Source organism: Neolamprologus multifasciatus, chromosome 6, assembly GCF_963576455.1.
Source record: "Neolamprologus multifasciatus chromosome 6, fNeoMul1.2, whole genome shotgun sequence".
Taxonomy (NCBI): domain Eukaryota; kingdom Metazoa; phylum Chordata; class Actinopteri; order Cichliformes; family Cichlidae; genus Neolamprologus; species Neolamprologus multifasciatus.
This window is the reverse complement of record NC_140444.1, coordinates 22,795,382-22,822,316: the sequence shown is the minus strand read 5'-3', so window position 1 is coordinate 22,822,316 and position 26,935 is coordinate 22,795,382. Positions and strand designations below refer to the sequence as shown.

General features: G+C 42.2%; 1 protein-coding gene across 1 annotated transcript; it reads left to right on the top strand.

The window, feature by feature from the left end:
• The first annotated feature begins 24 nt into the window (after positions 1-24).
• Positions 25-26,935, top strand: LOC146517013 (uncharacterized). The gene is made up of 2 exons (XM_085161841.1): positions 25-11,133; positions 11,397-26,935. The coding sequence occupies exons 1-2, from the start codon at positions 10,977-10,979 to the stop codon at positions 12,725-12,727; spliced, it is 1,488 nt and encodes a 495-aa protein (XP_085017967.1). The 5' UTR covers positions 25-10,976; the 3' UTR covers positions 12,728-26,935.

The following is a 26,935-nucleotide window of genomic DNA, read 5'->3' as shown; positions in this document are numbered from 1 at the left end:
GGCGGCTTTATGTCTGTTACTACAAATACACAAATGGGCCAAAAACATTAAAACCATTGACGGCTAAAAGTGATCATTTTATCACAATGACACGTCCTGCTGGGATACAGTAAGTCCTGGTATTCCTGTGGATGTTACTTTAACTACTGACCTAATGTTGTAGATAAAGTACACCCTGTCATGGCAGCAGGCCGGTGTGCCCCACTATCCTCATCCACAGCCTACAGGACCCAAACTATCTTCTGCCAGTTTCCCAAAACCAGACATCAGGCAGGTTAGATCAGGAAGGATCTACATAATGTTATACAGGTGGTTTTAATATCATGGCTGGCTGGATATATATAGTAGATTTTTCACACAAACAGTTCATTTTTTTATTCAAGTATAATCTTAGATTAGTAAAGTTGTTCTTTTTGCAGACTTTTTATCTTCTAAGCTCCAGATCTTTATAATATCTCTGATAATATCGCCCACCCTCTAGGAGTGGATATTATCCCAAAAAACATGATTAAGCCTGAGATCTAAGTGTTAATATTTAATGAATATTATGCAGTACCACAGAGAGGCTAAGTGTGATTTTCATCCTCAATGTACAGCTTACATGGAAGGCTATCCACTCTTCCAGTTATTGACATAAAGTTGTGTTGCAGGTACTTCATGTCATTGTCAGTCAAAGCCGACGGTAGCTTCAACACGCTGTGACCTTATACAGCAGCCGGTCCTTTTTCTTTTGTGAGATGGCGCATTTGAAGGCCTTTTGCTGACGTCAATTTTTCCCTGTTTTTTTTTTTTTTTTTTTTTTTTTTTTTTTTGCATGGTTTCCATGGAGCACAGTTCTTGTGAGGGCTTGGTGCTTAATTAGCCAAGATCAAAGGCATAGAGGAGACATACATGGCAAATTCTTTTCACTCCTTGACATATGTTGCCATACATTCACGCACGGGGGCAAAGAGTGGCAATGTTCTTATTAATACTTTGACACCAGATATATAAAACGCTGGCGCTGAGAGCACTGATACAGGCTCTCAGTGTGTGTGCAATGACCACTGGGTTGCAGCCTCTACACTTTTATGAATCCTTTGAATGGACTAGATGTGCGGTTGTATAGTTGAAGGCTTAGCATGGTGCTTTAAGGTTGCATGGCTAAAAATAGTGCCTCTATCAGTTAGCAGAGCAGCAGATAGACTGAGAAGCTGCAGACTGGTAGTCCTGCTGAATGTAGTAAAAGCTACAGTATTAGTATCCATTTTTTCCCTCGATCGTGTCACCGACAATAAGTTTAAGCCTGTGCGCGGCTGCAGAAAGGCTTAAAATTCACATTTTACGTTTTTGAAACTCTTACTTGACTGAATCGTTGCTGGGTGTAGAGCACAAAAAAAAAAAAACGGTGTATGATTTATCAATGTGAAATAATTGGCTCCGAGTTCAGTCGCGGAAGACGCAAGCTCGTCGTTTGACCCCTTGACCTGCTAACGTAAAAGCAGAGTATCAAGGGATTTTGGACACAGACGAGCCACATCATCTGCCTTTTTGCTGCTTCTTTCAGAGGAAATGGATTCCACATCCCCTCAATGCAACTACAGTCGAAAATGCATTTATTTCTTTGAAGAGTGCGGACAATCTGTGTGACTAAAGCACTCACTGCGCAATCCATCCCCCTCACCCAGGACCCTTTTTTCACAGTGAGATGGGATAATAGCCAAACAGCATCAGAGCTAACTAATGTGACTGCATAATAAACAGATGAGTCAGGGAGTATTCATTTGCATATCATCCCAACCTTATCAGAGCTTCTATACAGTGAATATTTTGTGATTGCCTGCTGCCGGTGATTCGGCTGAGTGAGTGCGGTGAATGCAGTGTCCAAAATGCAGCAGCTCTGTGGGGAAAGGGGCTTTTTTTTCTTTTCTTCCTGTGATGGAGATCATTATACATGTACAGAGTAATTATAAAGTTGTCTAATAGCACCCCCTCCCACCACCCCAGCACACACATAGACACACACATACATGCACACACACAGCAGTGACTCCTGTATTGAATGTAATTACTGGGAAGGTATGCTAGAGGGAGCTAATTAATAAGGCATTTGTGAGTGGAAAAGTGGCTTTCTGAATACAGCTTAGCTATCATTTTACTTACAATGGAGAGCTACTTAGAATTAAAGCAGTATAAGTGGATAATTATGCTAATGGATCAATTTGGATTTAAGATATGGTGGCAGGCTGTATTTCTAGATGATCATTGTTCATGCATTACAGCACTACAGTGGCTCTAACACACAGTTTCTGTGCTCATGTGGGCTTGCATGTTCATATTATTTCACTGCAGATATCAGATGTTTTCTTGTCCCGAGGCCACACGCTGCTCTGTGTGTGCGAGAGTGTGTGTGAGCGTGTGTGTGTTCTCCTCTGACACAACTTTTTTTTTGCCTTTCATACAAACAAACAAAGCTTCCAGGCTAACTGGCTATGAATTTGCGCTTCTTAGGAAGTAAGGTTTTTTTGTTTGTTTGTTTTTTCTCGGTCCCTGTGTGTTCCTCAAGCCTCGTGGCTTTAAACTGCTCAATGGGTCACGTCTCATTAGCGTACTGCATGTTAATGTTGTTGTGGAACTCCAGCTTTGACATCACTGACCACACAGGATGGCGTGACAGCGTTCGTTCTCCCCGACATCAAAAACAGCAAGCTTTCCTCTCATTAGGAGCCATCCTAATTGCTGTTTACACTAAATGGCTTTTGATAAAATTTGCTCTAGGATCTATCATATTCACTTTTACACACAAACTCCCTCCCTCCTCCTCCTCAGAAGCTTGCTATTTAATACCGAACTTGCCTCAGCCAACATAGGTCTATGTATGTTATGTAAGGCCCACTATAAATAGGTTCACCCGGGATCTTTTGTCTTTACCTGATTCGCTCTTAGCCCAACAGTTTTTATTTCTGGAGAGAGCTGTGGAAGCTAGTGCAATGTAGAGCCGGCCGTTTCCATAGTTACTTTTGTTAGCTGCAAGCTCTTAACATTCTTCATCTGTTTCCTCACATGTCTGCTGTTAGCTATTTGTTTGAATGTGTTTGCATTGCAGGTCTCTGTAATGACCAGTATCCGCGCAGCAGTGAAGCACTGATACGAATAACGCTTTCTAATAATTAACGGACGTACATTTTCATACACTTTGTGGAGTCACTTGATAAGAGAAAGAGCAACAAATAGAAACTGGTGTGGGTGCAGATGAGTCAGAGACTAGAATATGCCGACCTATTAACTTAAGTTGGTCAAAAGTACATGCAATTAGTCCCATGTTGCGTGAGAATGATGTAGTGCAGTGGATGCTATTGAGCTTCAGTCTAAAGGCATTGCTGGTTTGTCTGTCAAATGAAATATTATAGATATTTGCATTGCTTTCTCTTAATTTCATGTTATCTAACAGTATGTGTTTTGTGCGAGTTAAGGAATGCTTCACCTCTGTGGAGATGTTATAATTGAAACAGCAAAAAAAAAGAAAAGAAATAAAATGTTAATGTCTTGGCTTTTTTTTAAAAATTTGTTTGTTTGGATTTCTTTTGAAAATGTGCAGGCAGTTAGGTAACACCAGGTGCAGTAGCTGGATCGGGCCCAAGAATCGGACTGTCAGAGAGCCGTAAGCATGGATGCAACAGAGAAGAGGGCAAGGTGGGAGCCATGCGAGCGCAGCGTGTGTGGAGGAGTCTGGGGGCATAGTTAAAGAAACACTGGGGCATTCCGCAATCACGATTGGAGAGCTGGAATCTGATTCTCACCCATCCCTGTTGTAGAACCAAAGAGTACAGGCAGGCGGCTGGGGACCAAAGTGGGCGAGTGCGAAAGTATTTTTGGATCGCACGGGAAACCTGCCACACCAACAGCAGCAGCAGCATCGGGGCCTGGTACCGGGCTTCCCTAACCCACTCCCACTCTCAGAGGAAGAGCGGGAGATGTTCCTTCAAAGACGAACCACGCTTCCGCTGCTTTCATTTTTCTTATTTGTGCTATTTCGCTTTCAATTGCCCAGTGTTTGGATGATGATGTAGTATATATAACTATGCAGAGCCCCACATGACAGAGAGAGAGAGAGGGAGAGAGAATAACGAACTTGGCAGCTGAGGCGAGTATCTTGTATTTATAGAAAGTCGTGTTTCCGGCAGAGGTTTCTGTGGTTTTAGCACTCCCAATCCATTTTTGCGGTGTCTTACTGGCCCCATTGTAGTCAGGTTTAGATTGAAGATGTTCCCTCATCTAACGCCTTGGGGGGGAGATTTGACTGTGAGACGTGTCAGAATGTGATTTGGGGGTGGCAGATGGATTTCTCCTAGCACTGTTTAACCCTGACTTTCGGAGGATTTCTCCATAAATGTTCTGTGCAGTCAGAAGCAGAAGACATTAGCAAAAAAGTACGGCACAGCTCTTGAGGCTGAATGTAAATGTGTTATATATACATATACATTTTCACACCATTAGGATGCAGAGAAGATGGGAGCTTACCTTGTTAATTTTTTTTTTCATTTTTTTAATCTCAGTTCTTTTGTATTTGTCTTGTGGATCCAGTGCAGTAATTTCTGTATAAGCTCTCCAGATCATGGTGGGTTTGAAGTGCTTTTTTATTTCAAACAGCAACGACAGCCTCTGCATCTCAGTGGATTTCCTGGTATGGATCAGGTTCGTCTATTATTTACTCTCAAACACTGTGGGCTGCAAAGCTGGTTGACAGGATGCCAAGGCATTGAGATTTTCAGGAGTTACTGTACACATAAGGTTCATTTTAAAGCATCAGTTGTAGGTGCAAAATGATTGTGTTCTTTTAACAAGTAGTAAGGTTGATGTGACTATAGAAAGATCCAGTGATTGAGTACGTAAGTTAGTCCGGGTGTCAAACTGTTAAAGGCCGAGAAAATCAAACAGCGGCGGAGCTGTGTTGTCCGGAAAATTTAGAATTCCTATTGCAAATCGATTGATGGAAAGAAGCCTGCAACTGATTTTCAATAACTAGTGAAAGCCATCCACTTATTCGGCTTAAAACCAGAATTATAGTGTGCGCTGCAGGACAAAGGCAATAAATTATATCAATAAGAACAGACAATTATAAGAGCACCTTTGGTCTCTGGGTGGAACACGAGCTCACATTTTTGGGGGAATTGAAAATTCGAAAATTAACACTTGCAGATCCCAAATACAATACAATCCATTGATGAGACTTTTTTGATGTGCAATTTGTTTCACTAGCTTGATTGAGACCAGAATGAGAACAACACAATGTGCATTTACATGCCAAGGTGTGCCTTTTTTTTTGTAATGATGTGTTATAAAAGCTCAAACCATCATCTGGGTTTCATCTGTATTACTGATCTAGGTTGTTGGTAAAGCAACGCTTAGATATTCCATTTCTTACAAACGAAGTCAAAATAGCCAAATATACAGCAGGCATTATTGTCCACCCTAACCTTCTTCTCACAGGCAATGATTTCAGAGGACACTCACTCCTTTCTGCCTCTTCAACTCGTGTCAGGCACCCACCTGGTAAGAAAAACTCCCACTGCCTGTCCAGGAGCGAACCTGAAAATAACCCAGCCAGATACTTCACTTTGACCTAAACATCCAATAAAGCAGTTGCAACGTTACCAATGAGTTAACATAGACTTACTATGTTTTTTCTGTCAGAGTAGGCCCGATATCATCAGGACACTGCTATTTTTTTTCACATGCAGACACTAAACGCTATGAAATACTGAGTGTATTTCATGGAAAATGTTAGCAGCGTGACTTTGAGCACAAAAGTAAAATCAATTGGCCCACCACTGTGGTCTAGACTGAAAATATCAAAAACTTTTATATTACACTCTTCTTCTGTGATCCCTTGACTGATGATTTAGAGCCGCCAGCAGGCTTTTACTTCTTTTTTTTTTTTTTTTTTTTTACCTTTTTCCTGAAGTATCTTCACATTTAATAGAAGACGTGCAGCAAAAATTCCTATAAATATTCATGATTGTCCGGTGACACATCTTAATGGCTTTGATTATCCTCTGACTTTTCCTCCAGTCTAACGGCGAGGCTGACATTTCTGCACTGTGGAAAGATTTTGCAAGAAATTGACACATGTTAAAGCCCGCCCTCAATGAAGTGGCGATCCACTTCATGTAGCAGGTCCAGATTTTAATTTGTCTCGCTCTTCATGACAAAAGAAGTGCAATTGTGTTAATTGCGCAGAAGCAAATGTTTGCATTTTAGCGTGCTGAGCCAAATTTTGCAACTCTTCTGGCATCTTGAAACATCTGCAGGGAATTACTTGTGCAGGTATTTTGAAGGATTGTTCAAAATTAATTTCAGTAGTAGTAAAAAAAAACCCCCACATATTATCAGTTGAATCTGACTAGAAAAGAAAGTAAAAGCTTGAGATGTTTGCTGACTGTGCCTCAAAATAATGTTTTAAAAAGCATTTTTTTGGAAGTTGTAACATTATCTTTCCCATAGATTTCAGTTCAGGGTTATTTAAGTGCCATGCCTCTGATATAGCTCTCACGTCTCTTATTTCTGGCTAGGCTAAAATGTTGGACAGGATTTCATGTAATAATAATAATAATAATAATACTGCCATTTTCAGTGTGTCAACATTTAGCCCAAAGCCTCACAGCCTTAGCAGGGCTGTGGACTTCACAAAGGAAAGAGCTAAAGCAGAAGTAGGCGCTCAGTGTTTGTTTGTCTGTTTGTTCATTTGTCTGTCTGTTTTCAGGAGGATAAAAGACAAAACAGAAAACTGCCATGCAGACTTTCATGAACCTTAGAGGGGAAATGGAATATGGGCAAAGAATCCATTCAGTTTTAGGGCAAGTCTGGTTCACTCTTTTTTTAAACCCTTTGTCACCCAAATATCAGACATATTATTATCAGACTTATTTTATAATTTTAGCTGCAAAAGTAAAAAAGTAATAGTCGTCTTTCAGGAACCATCTGAATTTCCCCTCTAGCCCAAAATGTTTGAGGAGCTCTGGTAATGTGAGGCGCACATGGTGAAATCTAGGCGGAGATGATTTTGCTGTCTGTGTTCAGACAGCAGTACCTTGTGAATGCTTTGTGCTACCACGATACACCGAATATCCCCATAAAACTCGTCTTCTCTACTTCCCGAAAGCATTTAAATTTCGTAACTAGCACAACGGAGTTACGGTTATTTGAAGAGCTCTTGTAAAATGGGCCCTCCACCGGGCTGATAGTAAAAAGATGGGTTAAGATGCCAAAACAGGGCACTTGACTTGGCAGAGGATGTGCTCCATAAGCGCCCTTCTAGTTTAAATGTGCCCTGTCGTGTTTATATGTCAGATTGACAGTCGTGCAATGTTAGCGGGACGTTTATTAGCACACTGATGGCACTTGGTTAATAAAATAACTAAGCGATGATGCCAGACCTTAAGGTTAGAAGATAAATTAATACATTAGCTAAATTAGAAAGTACTACAGCTTGAGCTTGTTATAGGTCAGTACTATATTAAAGCAAGTTCTACTTGTGCTTTACTGAAACTATCCATTTAGCAGAAGTGCCAAGACATCCTTTCATTAAAGCAATGTTTCATCTTCTTTCCATTGCCAGCACTTTAAACCTCTTTTGAAGTCAATATCTTATTAAAACAGAGAAGTTGGTATTGCTCTACATTCTTTCCCTGCCTAGCAAGCCGTTTCCTCAGAAACAGGAGCATTTTGTCTCACAGTGCTCAGAGGAAGGGAATAAAACAAAGGCTTTCATTTAACTTTCACAGGTATGGAGTTACCCCTGCGCTATAATGTCAGTAAGTGCTAACATTACGTAAATCCATTACTTAGTCCCTGTGCTGTGGCATTTTATGGAGGAGAGAGGTTAGCCACACTGCAGTTATCATAACAGCATCTCGTGATCTGAACTCTGTGTGATCAGATTGGTTTTAATAGACTCTGGATTACTTGGAGGCAGTTCCTCAAAGCTAAACATCTCTGGGCCTAGAATTAGAGTGCATAGCTGAGGTGAAAACGATTTGTTCCGGAGAATGTCACTGCTGCAATGAAAGAGCTTATATGCTATTATCATACCCTACCTTAAAAAGATGACAGGGTAGCGACTTAGAGATCCTTTGATACATTTTCCAGCGCTCAGTATTGATGGAGATAACATAAAATTTGAGCTGTCTAGCGTGAGCGGGCTGTTTATTATGGCTAATAGTCCTTTTTGCAGTAGATTTCTGCAGTAGATTTGTGCTGCAGTAGACACAGTAACTTTTATTCCATATAGTCCACAATCTCTCTTACCTTCGGTTAATCTCGCCTGTAACAAAACACACTTAGAGTCAGGTGGAATGGCCTGAGATCTGAGCCCTTGCAGTTGTCTGTCGTACGTGAATGAAGCAGCTTTCTGGTTTTCCTTCCCTTGCCTTGTTAGATTTTTGCTCGTGTATAGCCGCGTGCACTTGTGACCCCGTGTTGCTGGCTTTACAGCTATTGCAAAAGTCAAATTAAAGAGCGATTTCCCTTTTCTAAGATTGCTTCATTTGAATACGTTTTAGCCCTAAAAATTACACAGTGCGGTAGATAGAAGTTTGAGAAGTCTGCATAATTTTAGGAGGGGTCCCTGTCCTTTCCTCTCTCCCAGGCGTGTTCCCTATTTTGTCCGTCTGCTTTTATAAAAGCTAAAATACCAACAGACACTCAGCGCCCACTTCATTACCTGGTCAGCCTGTGCTGTTTAATGCACTCCAGTACACGGTGCCATTTATGTACATGGCTTTACCATTAAGGGTACACAGCATTTAGTTATTGGGCTTTTTAATAAGAGGAGTTTCTGTTATTCTGACCCCTCATGTACAGAATGTGAATGGGAAGGACAACATATAAGAAACACTTTTTATTCTAATGTAGCATTATGAATAGCATTTAATGTCTAAAAACACAATCTTCCCCTAACCCCTTAAATACGTTTGAGGATTCATGTTGTTGTTTTTTCAGTATACTAGTATGCAGATTATGTCATGAACTGTTATTTGCTTTCTATGGAAATTAAATACAATATTAGTGCAGATGTTTGAAGTACCATTATACTTAAGGCTTAATAAGGCATCTTACTGAAATACTCAAATATTCCCATGAATATTATGGCCGTACAGAGGCTTAGAGTATCACTTATGCGGTTTAATGCTGTACAACTCAGAACTCTGGGCCTCCTGCTCATGTAAAAGAAATGTTATTTGTAGAGATAAAAGCTCCACGGTGTAAATGGAAATGAATGATTTCGGTATGAATTTAAGGGAAATAATGCAATTCACCTAAATAAAGACAGACACGAAGCATTCAGAGTGAAGTTTTAAAAAAAAAGAAAAAGTAATGACTTTTTGCTGGTTCATGTGTGATTACACGGCCGAACGCTGCACCGTCGCTATCCATGGTCCTGAACCTCCGAGCCGGAGCCAGAGGTCTGCTGCAGACTGCAGCGTCCTATGAAAGAGTATCGACTTTTTGTAATAGGAAGTGTGACCACGGAGTGCACCCGGCAACAGATGCGAAAGTGAAAAAAAAAATGCTTTGGGAGGGTTGAAATGTCATGTGAACAGTTGGGTTCAACCACTGAACACCTCAGGGGTGTTATCGACTCCCTTCAATGCTTTTAAAGGCCAAGGGTTCGCTCAGACCAGGCTGTGCTGTTATTCGCCTGATAGAGTGAGCGACCACAATTTCCAGCGGCACCTCGAGAGGAAGTGAATTTATGAAAGTAAATCTAAGCAGTGGAACGTCTGGAAGGAGAGTTCAGTGCACTACTAGAAACATCCAGATCACACAGTCTGCACCAGACACGAGAAAGGATGGTGTCAGCCGAGGAGAAAAAAAGTACCTGAATAGGTGTGCATAGGCGTGTATTTAAAGCGTGTAGTGATATGTGTACCCCGTGTCACAGCACGTGAAGCCAGCCTCTTTCTTTTCAGGTTTTAAATAGAACAAAGTCTCGATTAATGTGATTCGTTACACCATTAATATGTTACATTTGACTTTATAGACATTTTTGTATCCTTGCGTTATATCTGCTGGGCTACATGTGCGTTATTTCTTACTCATCTCGCACATTTACGCGCATTTAAACGTCCTTTGTGGCCTGTTTGGTCATGTATGTGATCTTGTTTTATAGTATTTAGTATTCTGTATTGCATGTTACGTGTAGTTACTGCAACAAATGAGACATTTTCGTCTTTTAAGCTCATAGCCCCAAGTTGGAGTAACTCTTTTTTACACATCCTTAATTGGTAACTGCGTCCCCCTCGGCTACTAAACAAGAGGAATAATACTCGTTTGACACGCACAGCCAAAACAAATGGGCGCATGGACTGAGGAGCCCTTTTGACATTGTTTCTTTTCAGTGGGAAATTTTCCGCGTTGGACGAGGATGCATCCAGGAGAAGAGGACTTTATGGCTCAAGATTAGCTTCACTTTTGTGACATTTTAATTAAAAAGACGATTGGTTTATGTGGAAAGAAAAAGGCATCATTATTAAGGAACACTACCGCCACTTGTTGCAACGTCAGACTCCCATCTCTCCGGCATGGGAGGAGGGAGGATTTGAGGGGAGGTGGGGACACCGTCACATCCTCTGTCCATATATGGGCATGAAGTTTACACGCAGCGGGGAATCCTCTCACTGGAGCTGATGAATGGGGAGGAGGGCCGAGGGAGCTGCCAAAGTGTATATAAGGAGAGAGAGGGGAAGTCGCTGATGTGAAATCCACAGCAGGCAAATACCTACCGAGGAGCAGAGACGAAAAGGAATACCGTTAATTGCTTTTTTTCCTGTTTTTGACCACAGACCACTTTGGATCATTTGTTGAATACCATCAACAAGGAGGGTTGAAAGAAAACAAGCTTCTGTATTATTTGTTTACCCCCTCCCTTTTTTTTTTTTTTTTTTTACCTTTTTTATTTCCTTCCCTGGGAGAGACGGACTTTTAAGTGCATCAGTATGTTGAACAATATGGATTTGAATGCGAAAGATTCTTTCTACCCTCAGTTTGAGAATTGCAACAGTTCTTCCTTGGGGATGGAAAACAGCGTGCGGAAAGATAACCAGGAGGTGTATGTCGATGCAGAGCGGGGAGTACCTGCCCAGTTTGGCCACGGTGAGTTCGCATGTTTGCACTGTCGATGAATCTGCATGCATGACCGTTTAAAACGTAGAAGATGAGCATTACCGGAAAGCGATGAGACTTTATTTTCGGGGCAGTCCGGTATGCTCTCTATCGGGGGCAAAATACGCACGGATGTTTATGTAACGCAGATTTTTTTTCACACACCCCCACCAATCGCTTAAATTCCACTCATTTTTTAATCCACTTATAAAAGACTCGCGGTTACAAAGTTTCCTCTCTTTCTAATTCCACAGAAGGAACCCCTGCAACTCTCAAAACCGAAGCTTCCAACTCAGAATTCGCTTTTAACCCCTGCGAGTGCCCAAAAGACACATACACCCCCTCCTCGCTCGCCTACTCCGGCAGTTTCTATGTGGAGGCATCTCAAGGAGCGCCGTGCAGCACCGAAACACTCCTCAACATGATCACAGAGATTGTGGGCATATCCACGCTGCCGCTTTCAGAAGTGCAACAGAGCGGCAACAGTCGGGGAACTTATCCGTCGCCTGCGCCGCTGGACAGCAGCAGTGGTAATTTTGGAGACCCTGGCTCCAAGAGGCAGTCCTACACGTGCTCCGGACCCTCTCCTCCTGTGTACTCTCCGGATCAGACGTGCTCGAGGTATCCCGATGATCAGGCCGGCGGCCAGGTCCAAGACCCGTCCTCTTCCCAGCTCAACTTCAGCTCATCCCGAGCTCCTAACCAGAAGAAGGCTGAACCAAAGTCAGAGGCTGCTTCTTTCCCCGTCGTGGTGAAGAATGAGTTTGAGAGCAGCTGCTACGAGTGGGGGACCCTTAATAAGTCTGACTGTTTGGAGACCAGTTTCCAGACTGAAACCTTTCCGATGTCGAGCGATTTCCCCCCTGACCAGCAAATGGATGTAAAGGAACTTTTAGACACGTTCCCCCCGATTTGTCCCAACCCGGAGATGGAGTTTAAAGTGGAGGAGGGCATCAAACAGGAGCCGTGTTTCTCTGACACCTGCTCTCAGAGCTACTCCAGCCCCATGTACAATAATTACCTCCCACCCCCGCCGATGGGCCTCTCCTCTAACCTGAAACCCTTCCCCGAACCTCCACAGCCATCTAATCAGTGCGATTCCTTATACACAACACCAGCTTTACCGAGCACCATAGACTCCATCCTGTACTCTTCCTTGCTGCCAGATTCATTTGCCCAAAGTTACACCACCCGCGCTGCGAAGCCCCCCAGGGCCAGAAAGAGCCCTGCCGCCTCTCATGGCCCCGCCAAAGAGAAGCCCTTCACCTGCCCCATGGAGAGCTGCGACCGGCGCTTCTCTCGCTCGGACGAGTTAAACCGGCACATCCGCATCCACACAGGCCACAAACCTTTCCAGTGCCGCATTTGTTTGCGCAGTTTCAGCCGTAGCGATCACCTCACCACCCACACCAGGACTCACACCGGGGAGAAGCCGTTCTCCTGCGACGTGTGCGGCAAACGCTTTGCCCGCAGCGACGAGAGAAAACGGCACGGACGAGTACATCTGAAACAAAAGGAGAAAATGGAAATTAAGCCACAGGTGACCACCGGCGCGTGGCCGTTCACTCTTCCCGAGGGGATCTGAAGACCAGGCCGCGTGTGCACACTTAACATGTTAGGATCTTTCCGTCTTGGAAGATAAACCAGCTGACTACAAGTTGATGTCTGAGTTGGTCTGACTGGTGAGCCAATACCTAACGTAAGAGGTTTTTGCGAATATTAAGAGTTTTTGAGGAGCAGAGAAGGGGAAGAGGACTGCTTCGGCCTTATTGCAGGCTGCCGATGCTGCTGACTATTATGCAAAAACAAAGTGCATAAGTTGTAAGAGTCGGTAAACAGATCAACAGTTAACTTGTTGCTGTTACTGTCAGTAAAGCCAAACCTCTCCGCCCTGAATTGCATGACTGCTGTTCAGCACCTCCTTCACCTGGACAGCTCCAACCTCCATTCGCCTCTCACACTGAATGGATTGCACTTACAGATTATTAATATCTCCATTTAAGATTCTTATTTTCTGCTTTTAGCATTCTTAGAGCAATTGTTTGGACTATGTTTCTTAAAAATTCTTGCATGTTTATGTCAGTGTTTTTTTTTCTTTTTCCTTTGGCTGGAATATCAACCACTGTCAAGGTACTCGTTCACTCCACAGTGAGGGTTTATTGACATGAATGTAGACTAACATATTTATGGTTCTCACCATAAAGCTGCCCACCTTTGATCAGATTTAGTGTTTGTTTATCTTCTTATCATTATGCTGTCAGTGTTTTTTGTCACTGGTCTTTGTGTTGTGTTACAATTGTTTGGATTATTACAGTTGTGAAAGATATATCATAAATGGGAAATAAATATATTTGTATTACTGTACTTTCTTTGTATTTTTATAGCCAACTGTATATTTTACAAGTATATTTGAGCGTCCTTTTTAAGGTGAATTGTATTCTAAATCATAACTAATGTCTTGGTTTTTGAGGGCTATTGTTTAGTAATACAATATTTTAAATGTTACAATTTGATATCGGAAACCTTTTCGCACTTCATCCCATTGTTGGTACGATGAGAGTTATTTCATTGAATTGTTGATCTAGATTTTAAAAAAAGGGAATGTACTCTAGTTGTGGTACGGCTTTTCAATTCAAGCCATTTTACGGTATGTACAGAGGTATGTTTATTCGAGCTAGGGGAAAAAACCTAGCAAATCATATTTAAAAAGAACAAAAAAAACCATTGCTTTTAAGTAATCAGGTAGCACACATTGCTGCGAGTTTCTGTAGACTTTACCTTGGCGATGAAAGGGTTTTTGACTCCTCGTATCTTTTGCTGGAGATACTGTATGCTGAAAAATGTTCACACTTTAGCAAAAAAACGTTAAAAAAACCCAAAACAAAACAAAAAAAATGTTCAGAGTTTGGTGAAACTGTCACCAACAGGGTACTGCAAAAAGTAATTTAACTCGCCTTAAGTTATATTAACTGTTCAAGTAAAGATTTTGTACATACACAGTTTCTACAATACTTTAAATTAATATCGATGTTGTTATTTTTATGAAAAGTTTATGAGCAAAAATAAAATTTTCTGGAAGCAGCAAGTTTCTCGTGTGTGTGGTTTGGAATGATCTCACTTTGCTCAATGGTATTGTGCGCCGTCGAGACCCCCCGTCAGAGCATTCAGATGAGTGTGTGTCTTACCCAAAATAAACATTATAATGGCCCCCCCTGGCACCACACTGTAGCCCTAACATTAGACATCGCAGTTCTGCCCTGTGACTCACAAGGCTCAAACACATTACAGTGAATACCTTGCCCCGAATCCCTGTTGACTTCAAAAGATTTTCTCATGATGTGAACACCACGTGTGCCACGGTAATCTTGTTAAAAAGGACATTTTCTTGCCATGTCAATGAGATGATCTCAAGCCCTGTGTTCATTCATTCCTTTGTTCATTCAATCGCCCCTTTTTCCTCTTTTTTGGGGCTATAGAAGGATATTAATTTCAACCCAGGCGCTGAACACGATCATCTTCTATTATCGTGATTTTGTTTCTTTTTGAATAACGCTGGAACTTTAGCCTCCTCTTGTCTAAACTTCCCATTGCATTTCTGTAAGTGCAGGTAATAATCTTTGTGCCTTCAGACCTTTCTACAAGAAAAAGGAAAGAGTGACTCAAAGCTGTGGTGAAAGCCATTTCTTCTTTTTGTAATCTTTAGAGTGTTTTTTTTTTTAAAGCAGCACTCTGTAAAGAAGAGAGCATTGTACGAGCAATGCTTAAAGTCAAAGCAACTACAACACTGATTTGCTGTACTGTGTACATGCATACGATTTTCAGAGGCATTTTTCAACATGTCAAAATCTCACAATCTGTCACCGCAAACCGTGGAGCCATCCATGTATGAGGGTCTCCGCGGTGGTACACTGCCCGTGACGCAGTTGGCTGGCAGATCACTACTTTGCATGCCCACGGCAGTGCGCAAGTGCCTGCGTTGTCTGTGGCTGACAAACATACTGTAGCAGTGTGGAAATGCAAGCTGCCACACAGAGCACTGTGAATAGTATGTACCCATCCTCTCCTGTCTATCACTCATCCTTGCTTACAATAGCGCGTGGCCCAACTGGCATCGGCACGCACCCGCTTGTCCGTGTTGTTTTAGTGGCAAACATTGTCCAGTGATGGATGGTTGAGGTTTTTGAATTGCGGCGATGTGCAGTCACGGTGACCATTATCCAGACACTTGAAGATTGAAGAGTTATTGAACTGTGGCCAGTGATGGAATTTCTGCAATTGTGCGTTTGTAAGCTCAAATTCGCATTTGCATACTGTAAATGGCTGATGTATCTGCAGCATGTGAGCCCGGTCTCAGCAGCGGTGCCTTTATTGAATATGTTTAGTATGTTGTAAGTCTTCCTAACAAAAGACGTAAATCAGTTCTTTTCCTCTGACTGACGAGTGTGTGTGTGATGGTTTTTTTTAAAAAAAAAAACTCCTGTAGATATGCATAATTGCTGAAGCCATTAAGTAATTGTGCAGGGAGGGCACATGACAGAGCACCATGCTTTCTAAGAACGTGGACCACTGTGAATTGTAGCACATCAAGTCCATTAAATCCTTGCTAGGGCATTACTAATGCAAACATGTTAACAAAAACTGTTGCACTGTGGAGAGGGGGTGGGGGGGGGGGGTTAGTTTATCCAAGGTAGCGCGTCTGTGTGACTAACATATTCCATATGTGACCAAGGAGAAAACCATGAACTGATGTGATTTTACTGCCTTATTGTCTCATCCAATTAATCGCTTGATGTAGGATTGCTTCTGGATAAGTCAATGGTACTATTTATCTGCTGCACCAAATGAGTACTTTGGCTCAGGATAAAAAAAAATCCTAAAAAATGACAGCGAAGGATTAGATAGGCCCAAATTCTGAGGATAAGTGTCACTACAGGATGATTTGTACTTACATGTTCATTACTTGTAATCACCAGCTTTCTCTTTTTTCCCCAATTGGCACACAGCAGTTTGTTTATGTACATCATTTGTTCTTCATAGTCTTTTTCATCATGCAACAACACACTGACCTCCATTAGTTCTATATGATGACATAGACTAATAAGCATCCCTCCTCCTCCTGAGTGTGAAGCCCTTCCAAAGCTGTACTGCCATTGAATGTCTGAAGCCTATCTTGAGAGGGATAAGTACAGCTCCAGTTGTCTCTGAAGAGTCCAACATCCCTTTTATCCATGCTTGAACTCCAAACAATTCTGCCTCTACAACAATAATCCAATAATGACTTTCAGAATGTATGAAAAGGAATTTATTTGCGTATATGAAGGTTCAGAAGCAGTTTCATTGGTTCAAGCTTCAGGTATCAGGTCACCTCAAGTACCTATTAATAATCACAGTCCTACTTGAGACGGTCTATATGGCCACACAGTCTCATTCGCTTGTGGATTGATCTATTGTGGGGTAATCACCACATAATTTTATGCGCACCTTTAAAATGTGCACCGGGCACGTCACGGTCCTTGGGGTGGGCTCGGTAATCAAGGTGCATAATCGCATGGCGGTAATGGCAATCAGGCTTAGCAGATTAATTCCTCGGATCATACATCAGCCAGTCAGTCCTGTATCTGATCATGAAGAAGGGTGTAGGTGGTCTGGAGAGTGCAGGTGATTAAAAAGAAGAGAACCTTTGCAGTGAGAAGGTGCTTGTTATGCAAACATTTTAAAGTGCCCAATTCTTTTCCCTTGCTCTGGCTCCGAAATTCTTCATTTGTATTACTGATCAGGCGAAGCGGAAAAGTGAGGGGAAGAAAAAAAGAACTTTTCTTTCCTTGCTCCTTCATAACTGGTAAGTCAACTCTGGGTCAAGGAGTTCAGTCTAGCACTTTTATCCAGTGAGCAACATATCTACATCAAAGGCATTATGCTGCACCTGAGGTGAATGGAAAGCGGCGAATGCGTCCAGGTTAGATGAATGACTTTATAGTCGTTCAATTACTTGGGAAATTTACAGCTGCCCTCGGAACATTCCAGTTTTAGACCTTTCAAAGCTGCTGTGGCACTGCTGCGTGTTTACTGTGACAACCTCGGGGAAATTTGGAAAGTCAGTGTAAATGATATTTTCAGAGCATGCAAACATATTCATAACTACATAGCAAAATCTTTTGAACCTTATGGTTTGGATGTGTTTTGCTTCACCTTAGCTGAGTTAGGGAAATATAAATAATGATCCATTAAAAAAAAAAAAAAGCTTTAATGAGTAAAAAATGATACTGTGTCTGTAGTGAGTTTCTCTATAGGTCAGTGAAACATCTTTCAGCTCACTGTTTTGGATTGTGGCTGCAGCTGTTTTCTATCCGCTATCCCCACACAGAAGCAACATCCAGCTGTTTTCTGCAATAAACCTATGAAAGCCCACTGTACCTTCTCAGCTTGGCATAAAAAAGCAGACAGCTAAAAAGCAGCTGGCTGATAAACAGCAGTGGAATATTAAACAGCTAAGGAGAGGTATTTACCTTGAGAACAGGTGGAGACCAAAAGCAGAGCTAAAAGGAGAACGATGGCCAGAGATGTGATGTAAATGTTGATGTTTATCTCTACTTGTGAGTATGTAAAACAGGTGGTGTATACTTGTTTAAGATGACATAATCCTGATATATCTAGTATAAGACTTCTTTATATTTGAACTCCAAGCAGACAGTCTTGAGCAGGTTATTGAGGCCTTCTGAAGGGCACTCAAAGCATTTCTTTAGACATTGGCTGCTTTTTCACTCATTTTCAGTCGAGTCCTTGTACCTGACCATTTTCAGAGGAATGCTTTAACACTTACCTGTGACTCATTCAAGTATAAAAAAGGCTCCTAACTCAAGGGATGAACCAGTGTTGTGTTTACACATAACAGTAAACAGCAAAGAACCAATTTTAAATTGTACCTTTAGGCATTTTGTTACTGGCAGCCTGTCACAAAAACACATTATTTGTTCCCATTTTTTTAGTTGAATCTATGAAAAATGCAAAAGATAACACAATGTGACAGACATAAAATTTTATTTTTCCACCAAGGAGGTGAGTCCCAAAAAGCTGAAAACTGGCAATACATGGGATTTCCCAGTGTAGTATGCAGTTTGTCCTTAAAACATCTGAGGAAAGGGGACAAGTGGAGGACAAAAGAAGAAGTGTCAGGACTAAAAACTATCTACAGCAGATGAACAGTATCTGAAAGTCATGTCCTTAAGAAACAGGAAAACAATCCAGCAAAGACCTGATAGAGGACTTGAGAGATGCATCTGGCCCTTCAGCACATCCATCTGTTTATCAGAAATGGTCTCAGTTTCAGGGTGGCTTCAAGAAGCCATTCTTAGGGAAGGGAAACAGGGAGAAAAGCCTGAGGTACGCTAAATTAAACAAGAATTGGACTGAAAATCTGTGATGGAGTGATGAATCCAAATTTGAAACTTTTGGTTCAATTCATCATCAGACTGTAGCGAAGACGTAAGGAGAGGTACAACAGTGAGTTTCTACAGGCATCTATAAAACATGGTGGAAGCTCTGTCACAGTGTGAAGCTGCAAATCAGTCAGTGGTGTTGGGGACCTTCTTAAAACACAGAAAAGTATCATCAGGTTTTGATCTGCCATACAATACCATTCAGAAATGGCTCAATGTTTGAGTGTGATAATGATCCCAAACACAGTGCCAATGGATTCAATGGATGGAGAAACATAAGTCACAAACAAAATCACAAACAACAGTCACTGACAATCTCCCCAGAGCCCCAGCATTACTGAAGCAGTGTGGGATCCTCCTGACAGAGGACAGAACAAAAGGCAGCCAACATCCAAATAAGACCTTTTAATGTCCCTCAATAAGTCTGGAGAACTATTCCTGAAGACTGTCTAAATACTTCAGAAGAAAGATTGACTGAAAGAGTTCAGGCTGTGTTGAAGAATAAATGTGGTCATACCAAATATTGACTTTCAAGCTTGTTACAATTGTACAAACTCTCTTTTTGCCTCATATTATGTATTTCCATTTATGCTTCTACATATTTCAGGACTTTTACACAGCACTGTAGTTGGCAGCATCTAATGTAAGCTAAGACCTCACGGTGCAGCAGCAGCGGGTGTGAAAGAAAGAGGAATATTTCTAAAATCGGAAATTTGAAAACAACTGCTAGGAGCAGACACATTGAGGATGTGATTAACTATCAGTACAAACTACAAGACGTACACAGGCACAGAATTTGTGCCCAAAAACACGATAAAATCAACTTGCGAGATCATTTATGATGTGACAAGACTAAACTGGAGCTGTTTGGAGTCATGGACCAGTAGTAGAACATTAAAGCAAGAAGAATGATGCTTTGCTGTTGCAGTAAATTAAAAAAGTTGACCATGTGACTGGCGTCTTGGATTTAAAATACTAAGGCCATACCTCAAAAGGAATGCGATGCCCTCAGTGCATAACAGTGTTGGGGAGTAACGGAATACATGTACCGCCGTTACGTATTTAAAATACAAAATATGAGTAACTGTATTCCGTTACAGTTACCGTTTAAAAAGGTGGTATTTAGAATACAGTTACTTTGTTGAAATAAATGGATTACATGGCGGTACTTCCCTGTTTCATATTGTGGCGGGTCAGGACTGTTTGGGTTTTGTCTGACAGCTATGCTCTTTTGTTCCAGGCGGTTGCCATGGTTACAGGGTGACTCTCTCTCTGCTGTTTCCTGGGTGAGAGAGGCCTTTTTGTTGTTGTTGTGCTAAGCTAATAGGCAGAATGCTACAGGTATAACTCTAAAGAATGTAGCATCATAGGCAGTGTAGTCCGTGCTGCAGGGAGAATGGACTGCCATACACGTTGTGTGTCTGTGAACGAGGGAAGGAGAAAAAGGAAAAGTACGAGCTGTCATCGAGCAGAAACGGAGCTGGAAGCATGTAAATATAATAATAACCACTGCAGCCAAGAAGAGTTGTAAGTAAGCTATTAAGACTCGACTGTACACTGTGTTCTTGTTTTCCTCCAAAAACAATAAGTTCCGTTGGAGCAGCCTTTCAACGCCTCTCTCTGTCTCTCGCTAGCAAAGTTGACCCAGACAACAAAGTAAAGCAAGTTTTCAGCTACAAGCCTGACACAGAACCCACCGTATTAGTCAGAGGTCCCTTTACTACGGTTCGAAGCCGCGGACCTTCAGTAACAGTAATAAATCACAGCAATAGTACATTCACGTAGTTGTAAACAGCATGATAATATATTAAGTAATCCAAAGTATTCAGAATATGTTACTCTCATTGAGTAACGTAACGGAATACGTTACAGAATACATTTTGGGGCATGTATTCTGTATTCTGTAATGGAATACATTTTAAAAGTAACCTTCCCAACACTGGTGCATAAACAGAAAACTGGTAATCACTGGACAGCAACCCCGAAGCATCAGCCTAAGCTTGGTTCAAGAGGCATTCCTCAAATGTCCCTGAGTGGTCTGGAATTGAATCCTTAGTGGGATATAAAGAAAGCTGTGGCAGCAAAGGAAGCTGGGAACACTAGGACCTGGTTAAATCCTCACAAAGAGAGTTTGCGAGAAACTACTGGAAATATTAATCAGCGGTCATAAAAAAAAGAGGATATTGTTATTAAATACTGACTTCGGGTGGTGAGTAATTTAGCTTTTGGGCTTTTTTTTGGAGAACTGTTCTTTATTTGTAGCAGCATTACTAAGCTTAACACTATGTTCTCCAAAAATCCCTCTAATATGTACTTTGGAGCGTTCTTTGGCTGTTTACCAGATTGAAGTTGATATGCTTTGATTACCTTTTATTCACATCACTAGAATATCTCATCAGTTAAAGGAGGTTCACATTTCTGATTGCAACTGTATAAAGCGATGATTTGCCGATGTCGTGTCAGCGACTTTCAACTCCACTCCCTAAAAGTCCCTAAAAATTTGTTATTTCAGATTAACTGCATGTTTTCCAACACGATTAGCTTTTCCTCCATAATCATTAATCTGATCAGCCGATGGCTGGTCCTTCAGGTGCTCACGCTGAGGCTGGTGAGCACCTGAAGGACATCCCAACAAAAGCTGGGAATATGAAGTACCCAGCACAAATGCTTACTGCGACTATGTGTGGAGGAAATCAACTTAAGGTGCATATATAAAGTAGCTGAAAGCATCCCTGGATTGGCAGTAATAACTCTGAAGGAAGTTGGTGAAAAAAAACAAAACTCCACCATGCTATTACTTGTTGCAAATAACCAGAAATCTGCTGTCACATTAGCATGAGGGCATGTGGGAAATTACCTCAAACGTAAAAGATCTGTAAAATCTCAGCATTTATATATGCAGACACACCACGTGCGCACACAACAGTTAACCCTTCTACCCTTGAAATAATTTACCGTATGTCCATGTGTCCGGTTGAGCTGCGAGCGATTACTTTTGGTGCTTTGACATTTGCAGCAGCAGTAATGAGGCATGTCTCTGACAGCCGTGTCACTACCAGCAGCCGATGTCTCAGCTGTTCAGTTCAACGCTGGGAAGAAGGCACACTGTGGCCAAACACTGGCACTCTTTCTAGATAATGATGGCTTACCCATAGAGAAGAAGCGGAGGGAACGTGTCGAAGTCTGAGAAAACTGTGCGCATGTGTGGTTCAGTAAGAGAGAAGAAGTGAGTGGGGAAAGGCCGATTGAGTTTGAAGTGTGTGTTTGTGTGTGTGTGTGTGTATGTATACATGCCTGTCATTGCCAAGATGGAATCAGAGACTGGGAGAGAGAGGAGGCTGGGCTGGGACATGAAGATTAGTAGTGGAAAAAAAAAAAGGAAAAAAAATGAGTGGGCTGAACATGCTCACACAGTGCACCCTCCCGTCAAGCAGGGCGACGATTTGCATGTGCACACCAGCCGCAACGCCAACTACACTACGTATTCTGCATCTAAATTAACCAGCGAAATCAAGCGCGGCTCTCAGGAGCTCCATGAAATGTATGCAAAATGTAGCTACTTCAGCATTAGCAGCTTTTGCTTTCTCTGCCACCGCCGCTGCCGCCGCCGTTGTTTTAATACCTGCTGAATTCTGACAGTTGTGGATTGGAGCCATTAAGGGAAGAATAACTGAAAACAGAAAGGCCCATTACTTTCTGTCAGCCACATAAGTGCCCTAAATCATAAAGAGGTGCTTTTTTTTAACCATGCAGATGAATAGCATGAAAATATAGAATATAGTTGTTCCATTTATTATGGAACAACTTGATATCAAGGAGACGAGAGATGAGTGCATGCTAGAGCGAGCACGGTCATCTGGTTTTGAAGTTTATCCGTCCACACGGTTTTCTTTATAGCCTCCCGCCAGTTGAGGGAACTCACTGAGTGTCTGCACTGTCAACAAGCAGCCAGGCTGTCCTTGAGGCCTCTTTGTAGAGGCAAAACAGACAGCAGCAAACAGAAAGGAGGCAGGCTGTCATTCTCCAAAAGACTCCACTCTGCCTGAGCAATGCAGGCCTCCTCAAATTAGTGAGACCTCACCAAACAGAAAGAAGTGAAATAAATAAAACTGTATTTGAAGTCTGAATTGAACATGTTGTGGTCACAATTAGGCCAAAAATCAATCTGTGACAACTCTCATGCTCTATTTTTTTATGCTTAGTTATGTAAAAGTTGGCATCCAGTCTCTTAGTTTTGCAAAGTCTCGTTGTTGATGTATGTAATCTATATATTTAAACATTTATCTAGCTTTACATCACCACTTTTGTCCTGTCTTTCTCCCCTCACCCCCAACCAGTCGTAGCAGGTGGCTGCTCCTCCCTCATCCTGGTTCTGATGGAGGTTTCTTCTTGTTAAGAAGGAGTTTTTTATTCCCACTGTCACCAAGTACCTCCTCATAACTGTGCTGTTTGGTTTTAGGGGTTGTCTCTGTGTTATTGTAGGGTCTTTACCTTACAGTATAAAGTGCCTTGTTGTGACTTGGTGCTGTATAAATAAAACAGATTTGAACTGAGCTGATCTTTCCATGTGCCTCCTTCCTGCTGTCATGCATGAGCCTTGCTGATGTTTTATGTGAAAGCTCACCTTTAGAAGAGGTCTGGCACTCCTTACTCAGTGTTTATACCTGTAGCAGTATGTCTGCAATCATCTCATCTAGAATAGTCAAGAAGGGTGCATTTCCTTTTTGTTGCACCACCTGCACATTTCCATTCGTGTCATTCTGCTGTAAATTCTTTACACGCATGATATTTAAACTTTAACTAGTAACTGTAGCTTTTTAATATAAAAGCTGCACGGTCATTTTCTTTTGAAAGGTAGCAAAATATAAACATACTTTTCTCTCCAGCCTGCTCTGTTTCCACAGGCCACTGTGCTGTCCTCCCGTTAGCATGTAGCGTCACTTATAGTCCCCTCACCTCCTTATCCCCTTTCCCTGCTTTCTCCCCAGCAGTGCATAATAGCTAGCTCTGCCCCTCTTTCTCCCCCTCTCTGTGCCTTTAAGGTGGTGACTGACTGTCACTTTTACCAGAGGAGAGCGCTCAGAGAGTGACGTCTCTCCTTGTCTGAGTGTGTAGGAGCCATGCCGGGGTCACACAGGGGCGTATGCGATACAGTATGCTTTCCCAGGCATAAAAGAGCCAGCCACATATCAGACAGGAGCTGTCTCTGATCTCAAACCTGTAGGGTGTTGGAAACCAAAAGAGACATGTTTTGTCCCTTTCCTCTGATTCTCGGTGCTTTAAATGGGGGCTTTCATATGTATGAGTCAGATCAGCAGCGCTCATTTAAAAATCAAAACACTTTCTCTCTCTGTAGAATTCACTTGTCGTGTGATTTTTGTAGTTTTTGTAACTGCTTTAGAGAGCTTATGGCAAGGCAAGACTGGAAAATGAGCAGCTTTGGAGGATTTAAATTTACGAAAGGCACAATTTGCTGAATGATCTATGTACATTTCGCCTATTCTCTGACTGAACATCCTTTTGGTCAATAAATATTCTTTCTTAAAACAGGTTTGCGGCAAAGACTTGATCAAGAAAATGATGCTAATTTATGCTTTGAAGATTGAGCAGCAAAAACGCTAGGTTAGAAAACAGGAGAGGGAAAAAGAAGAAGAAGAAAAAAGAGCGAGTGCTGTTGCTGTTAGTCATCTGTGATCCTGTCACTCAATGCTGTTGCGACATAGGGTCTGCTTCCTGTTAACAAGATATGTTTACAGCATCAGCATTGAGCTCCCACCGTCTGTGTATTTGTGCATTTATACTCCTTGTCACTCCTCAAGATTGATACATCCACATGTCTGTTAACCATTAACTGACGGGGAAGTGCCATCTTCGGTGGAGACAAGAGAGTGACGGGGTCCAAAGCTCTCCGAGGCTGAGGCAGGCCTTCCTTTGTTAGGAAGTGGCAGGATGCTGTATGCTGTGTCTAACCATTAACTATATTCTTGACAGGAGGTGGGGCGAGCTTACTGCTCAGGTGACAAATCACAATGTCCTGTAGAAGTTCTGAGGACAGGGGGAAATATTAACCCCATCTCAGCTGGAGCTCTTCCTCCAGATCCTGCAGATAAATGAAGAGCTGCTGATCCCTCCATCACCATCAGCTTCTCCTTCCTCCTACTCATCCACTCACTTGTGTTTGCGTCTCTTCTGGGCACTACTGACAGCGGTGTCTAGTAAAGGAGGAAGAGATTGATATGATGAGAGGTAGATGAGCTGCTTCCTGCCTGTTTTAGATGAGAAACGGATAATTTATGGACTCATCACTCTGCGGGTCATTAAAAAACAGGCTTTCAAACGGAAAAAAAGTGAAAGAATAACCCTCAAAGAAATTATCATTGTGAGCGAATCCAGAAGTGTGATTGAAGTTGAACAATCACTTAAACAGTCACAGAGCCGGCACAATCAAGGACTTTCATTTATGTTGCACATTCTCTTCATTTGTGATCTCCTACAGTAGCTGGGCTGCACTCAGTCCTTTTTTGGAGAATGTGACCGCGTTTCTGTTCGTATGGCCCATTCACCGTGCCCTCAGATGTCGCGGGTCTCCCTGTGTTTAACACCTCTGAAACATTTTCCTACCTCCTTCCGCGAGATGTTAAAAGGGTGACAGATTTGGCTGTTGCCTCGATCATTAAATCCCCCCTCCCCCTTAAAGTCAGCAGACCTCCCCGGTTTCTCGGTCCCGCGACCGTAATGGCCGCTCACGGTCCAAATGGACTGAAGAGCTTTCATGTGTCCTGAACAGTCTACTCCTCTCATTACGGCCCATAGTGGCCTCACATCAAACAGCCTCATTATTTTCAACGAGGGAGGAAGCGCAAGTATGCGACGAGCTGGAGCTGCAAAGTGGCTCCCAAGTTCAAATAAAATCTGCACTTTGCGGTTGTTCCCTGTAAGCAGAAACGCTGCAGGGATCAAAGTGCTGCAAGCCCCAGACTGGCACCAGATTCACGATTATTTACACAGGGTTTGATGCAAATTGCGCGAAATTAGAAGCTTTTAATGTTTAAACAAGAGAGCTCAGCTTCTTAAGGAACCCCAAACTCCTCATTGATGCACGCAGCCGTCCTACTTCTGCAGCCAGGATATACCGTGATGCGCTGAATGGGATTAAACGTTCAACCTCTGCGCCTCTGAACACTCTGGATCACAAATGGCTTTTCAGATTCCGATCATTAAAGCGCAGCAAAAAAATGTTTTGATATCACAGAGACCGTCACATTAGCTCTCGGCTGAATTACGCCTATTTATAGTTTTGCAGCATTTTTACATCATTTACATAAAAACCCTCTATTACGAGCCTAATTTAATATTAGCTGACAACAATTTGACAAGGCAAGATCAAAGGTTAAGCTAACACACAATGGCTGTTAACTCTATTAACATGGAAATGAATGCAACAACTCAATAGCCTGTTGTCATACCTACAGTGAACAGCCTAAATAAGTTGCAGTGGGAAAAAAAGAGAAAAAAAATCACAAGGGCTGTACTTGATAAGACATACTCGTGTTACTATGGCAACATCCATGGCTCAAGCTAAGGATGCAGAGATCTGGATAATCGTTGTCATTGTGATACACAGATTCCCCCCACCATCACCACCACCACCCCACACCCCGCTTTAAAATCCGTGTATCACTATATGAGGACGTACATGTGTTTGCAGACTTACACTGGTTTCCATTCAGAAATCATTTTAACAATGACTGTGCAGGCATATGCTGAGCAGCCCGCAGCACGAAAAGCCTCCACCTATCACTGCTATGTATGTACTGCCCTCCTTAAGTGCAGGCATCGCACTGAACTGAAATGACTGTGCAGTGGCAGTTTGTGCACGAGAATATGACTCTTTTGAAAAATCGTTCTGTTGTGCAGATATTTTTTTCATTTTTCCTGACAAAACACAATCGGCGTTAGTTGGAGATTTATTGGGGTGCGACAGTGCACAACGGCCCACACTGTAAACCTGACTGCTTCATCAGATCATGCACGGTGCGTCCTGGTTCAGCATGGGCCGCTGGGCTGTAGCTGTGCACAGGGGCAAGCATGATCGCTGGGTACTGTAAAAGCAACCCCCCCACCCCCCTCCCCAACCACCCAAAATGAACAAAACCTATTACAAAACAATAATTTTATCACAGTGTAATAAAGAGGAGGGGATTTTCCTCCTGAGGAGGTGCCTAAAACCTCGCTTTGCTCATGTTTGCGTGTACAGTGCATTCTAATTTGACAAGTGCTGAGCCAAAACGACATCACTTTCCACTCTTGTTATTTTAGTGAAAACAAAAGATGGCACTGTGTTCTCCGCACAGCCT

Coding starts and splice junctions, on each gene's coding strand:
- LOC146517013 (XM_085161841.1), top strand. CDS start 10,977: ATGTTGAACAATATGGATTTGAATGCGAAAGATTCTTTCTACCCTCAG. Junction 11,134..11,396: donor ACCTGCCCAGTTTGGCCACG/GTGAGTTCGCAT, acceptor CTAATTCCACAG/AAGGAACCCCTGCAACTCTC.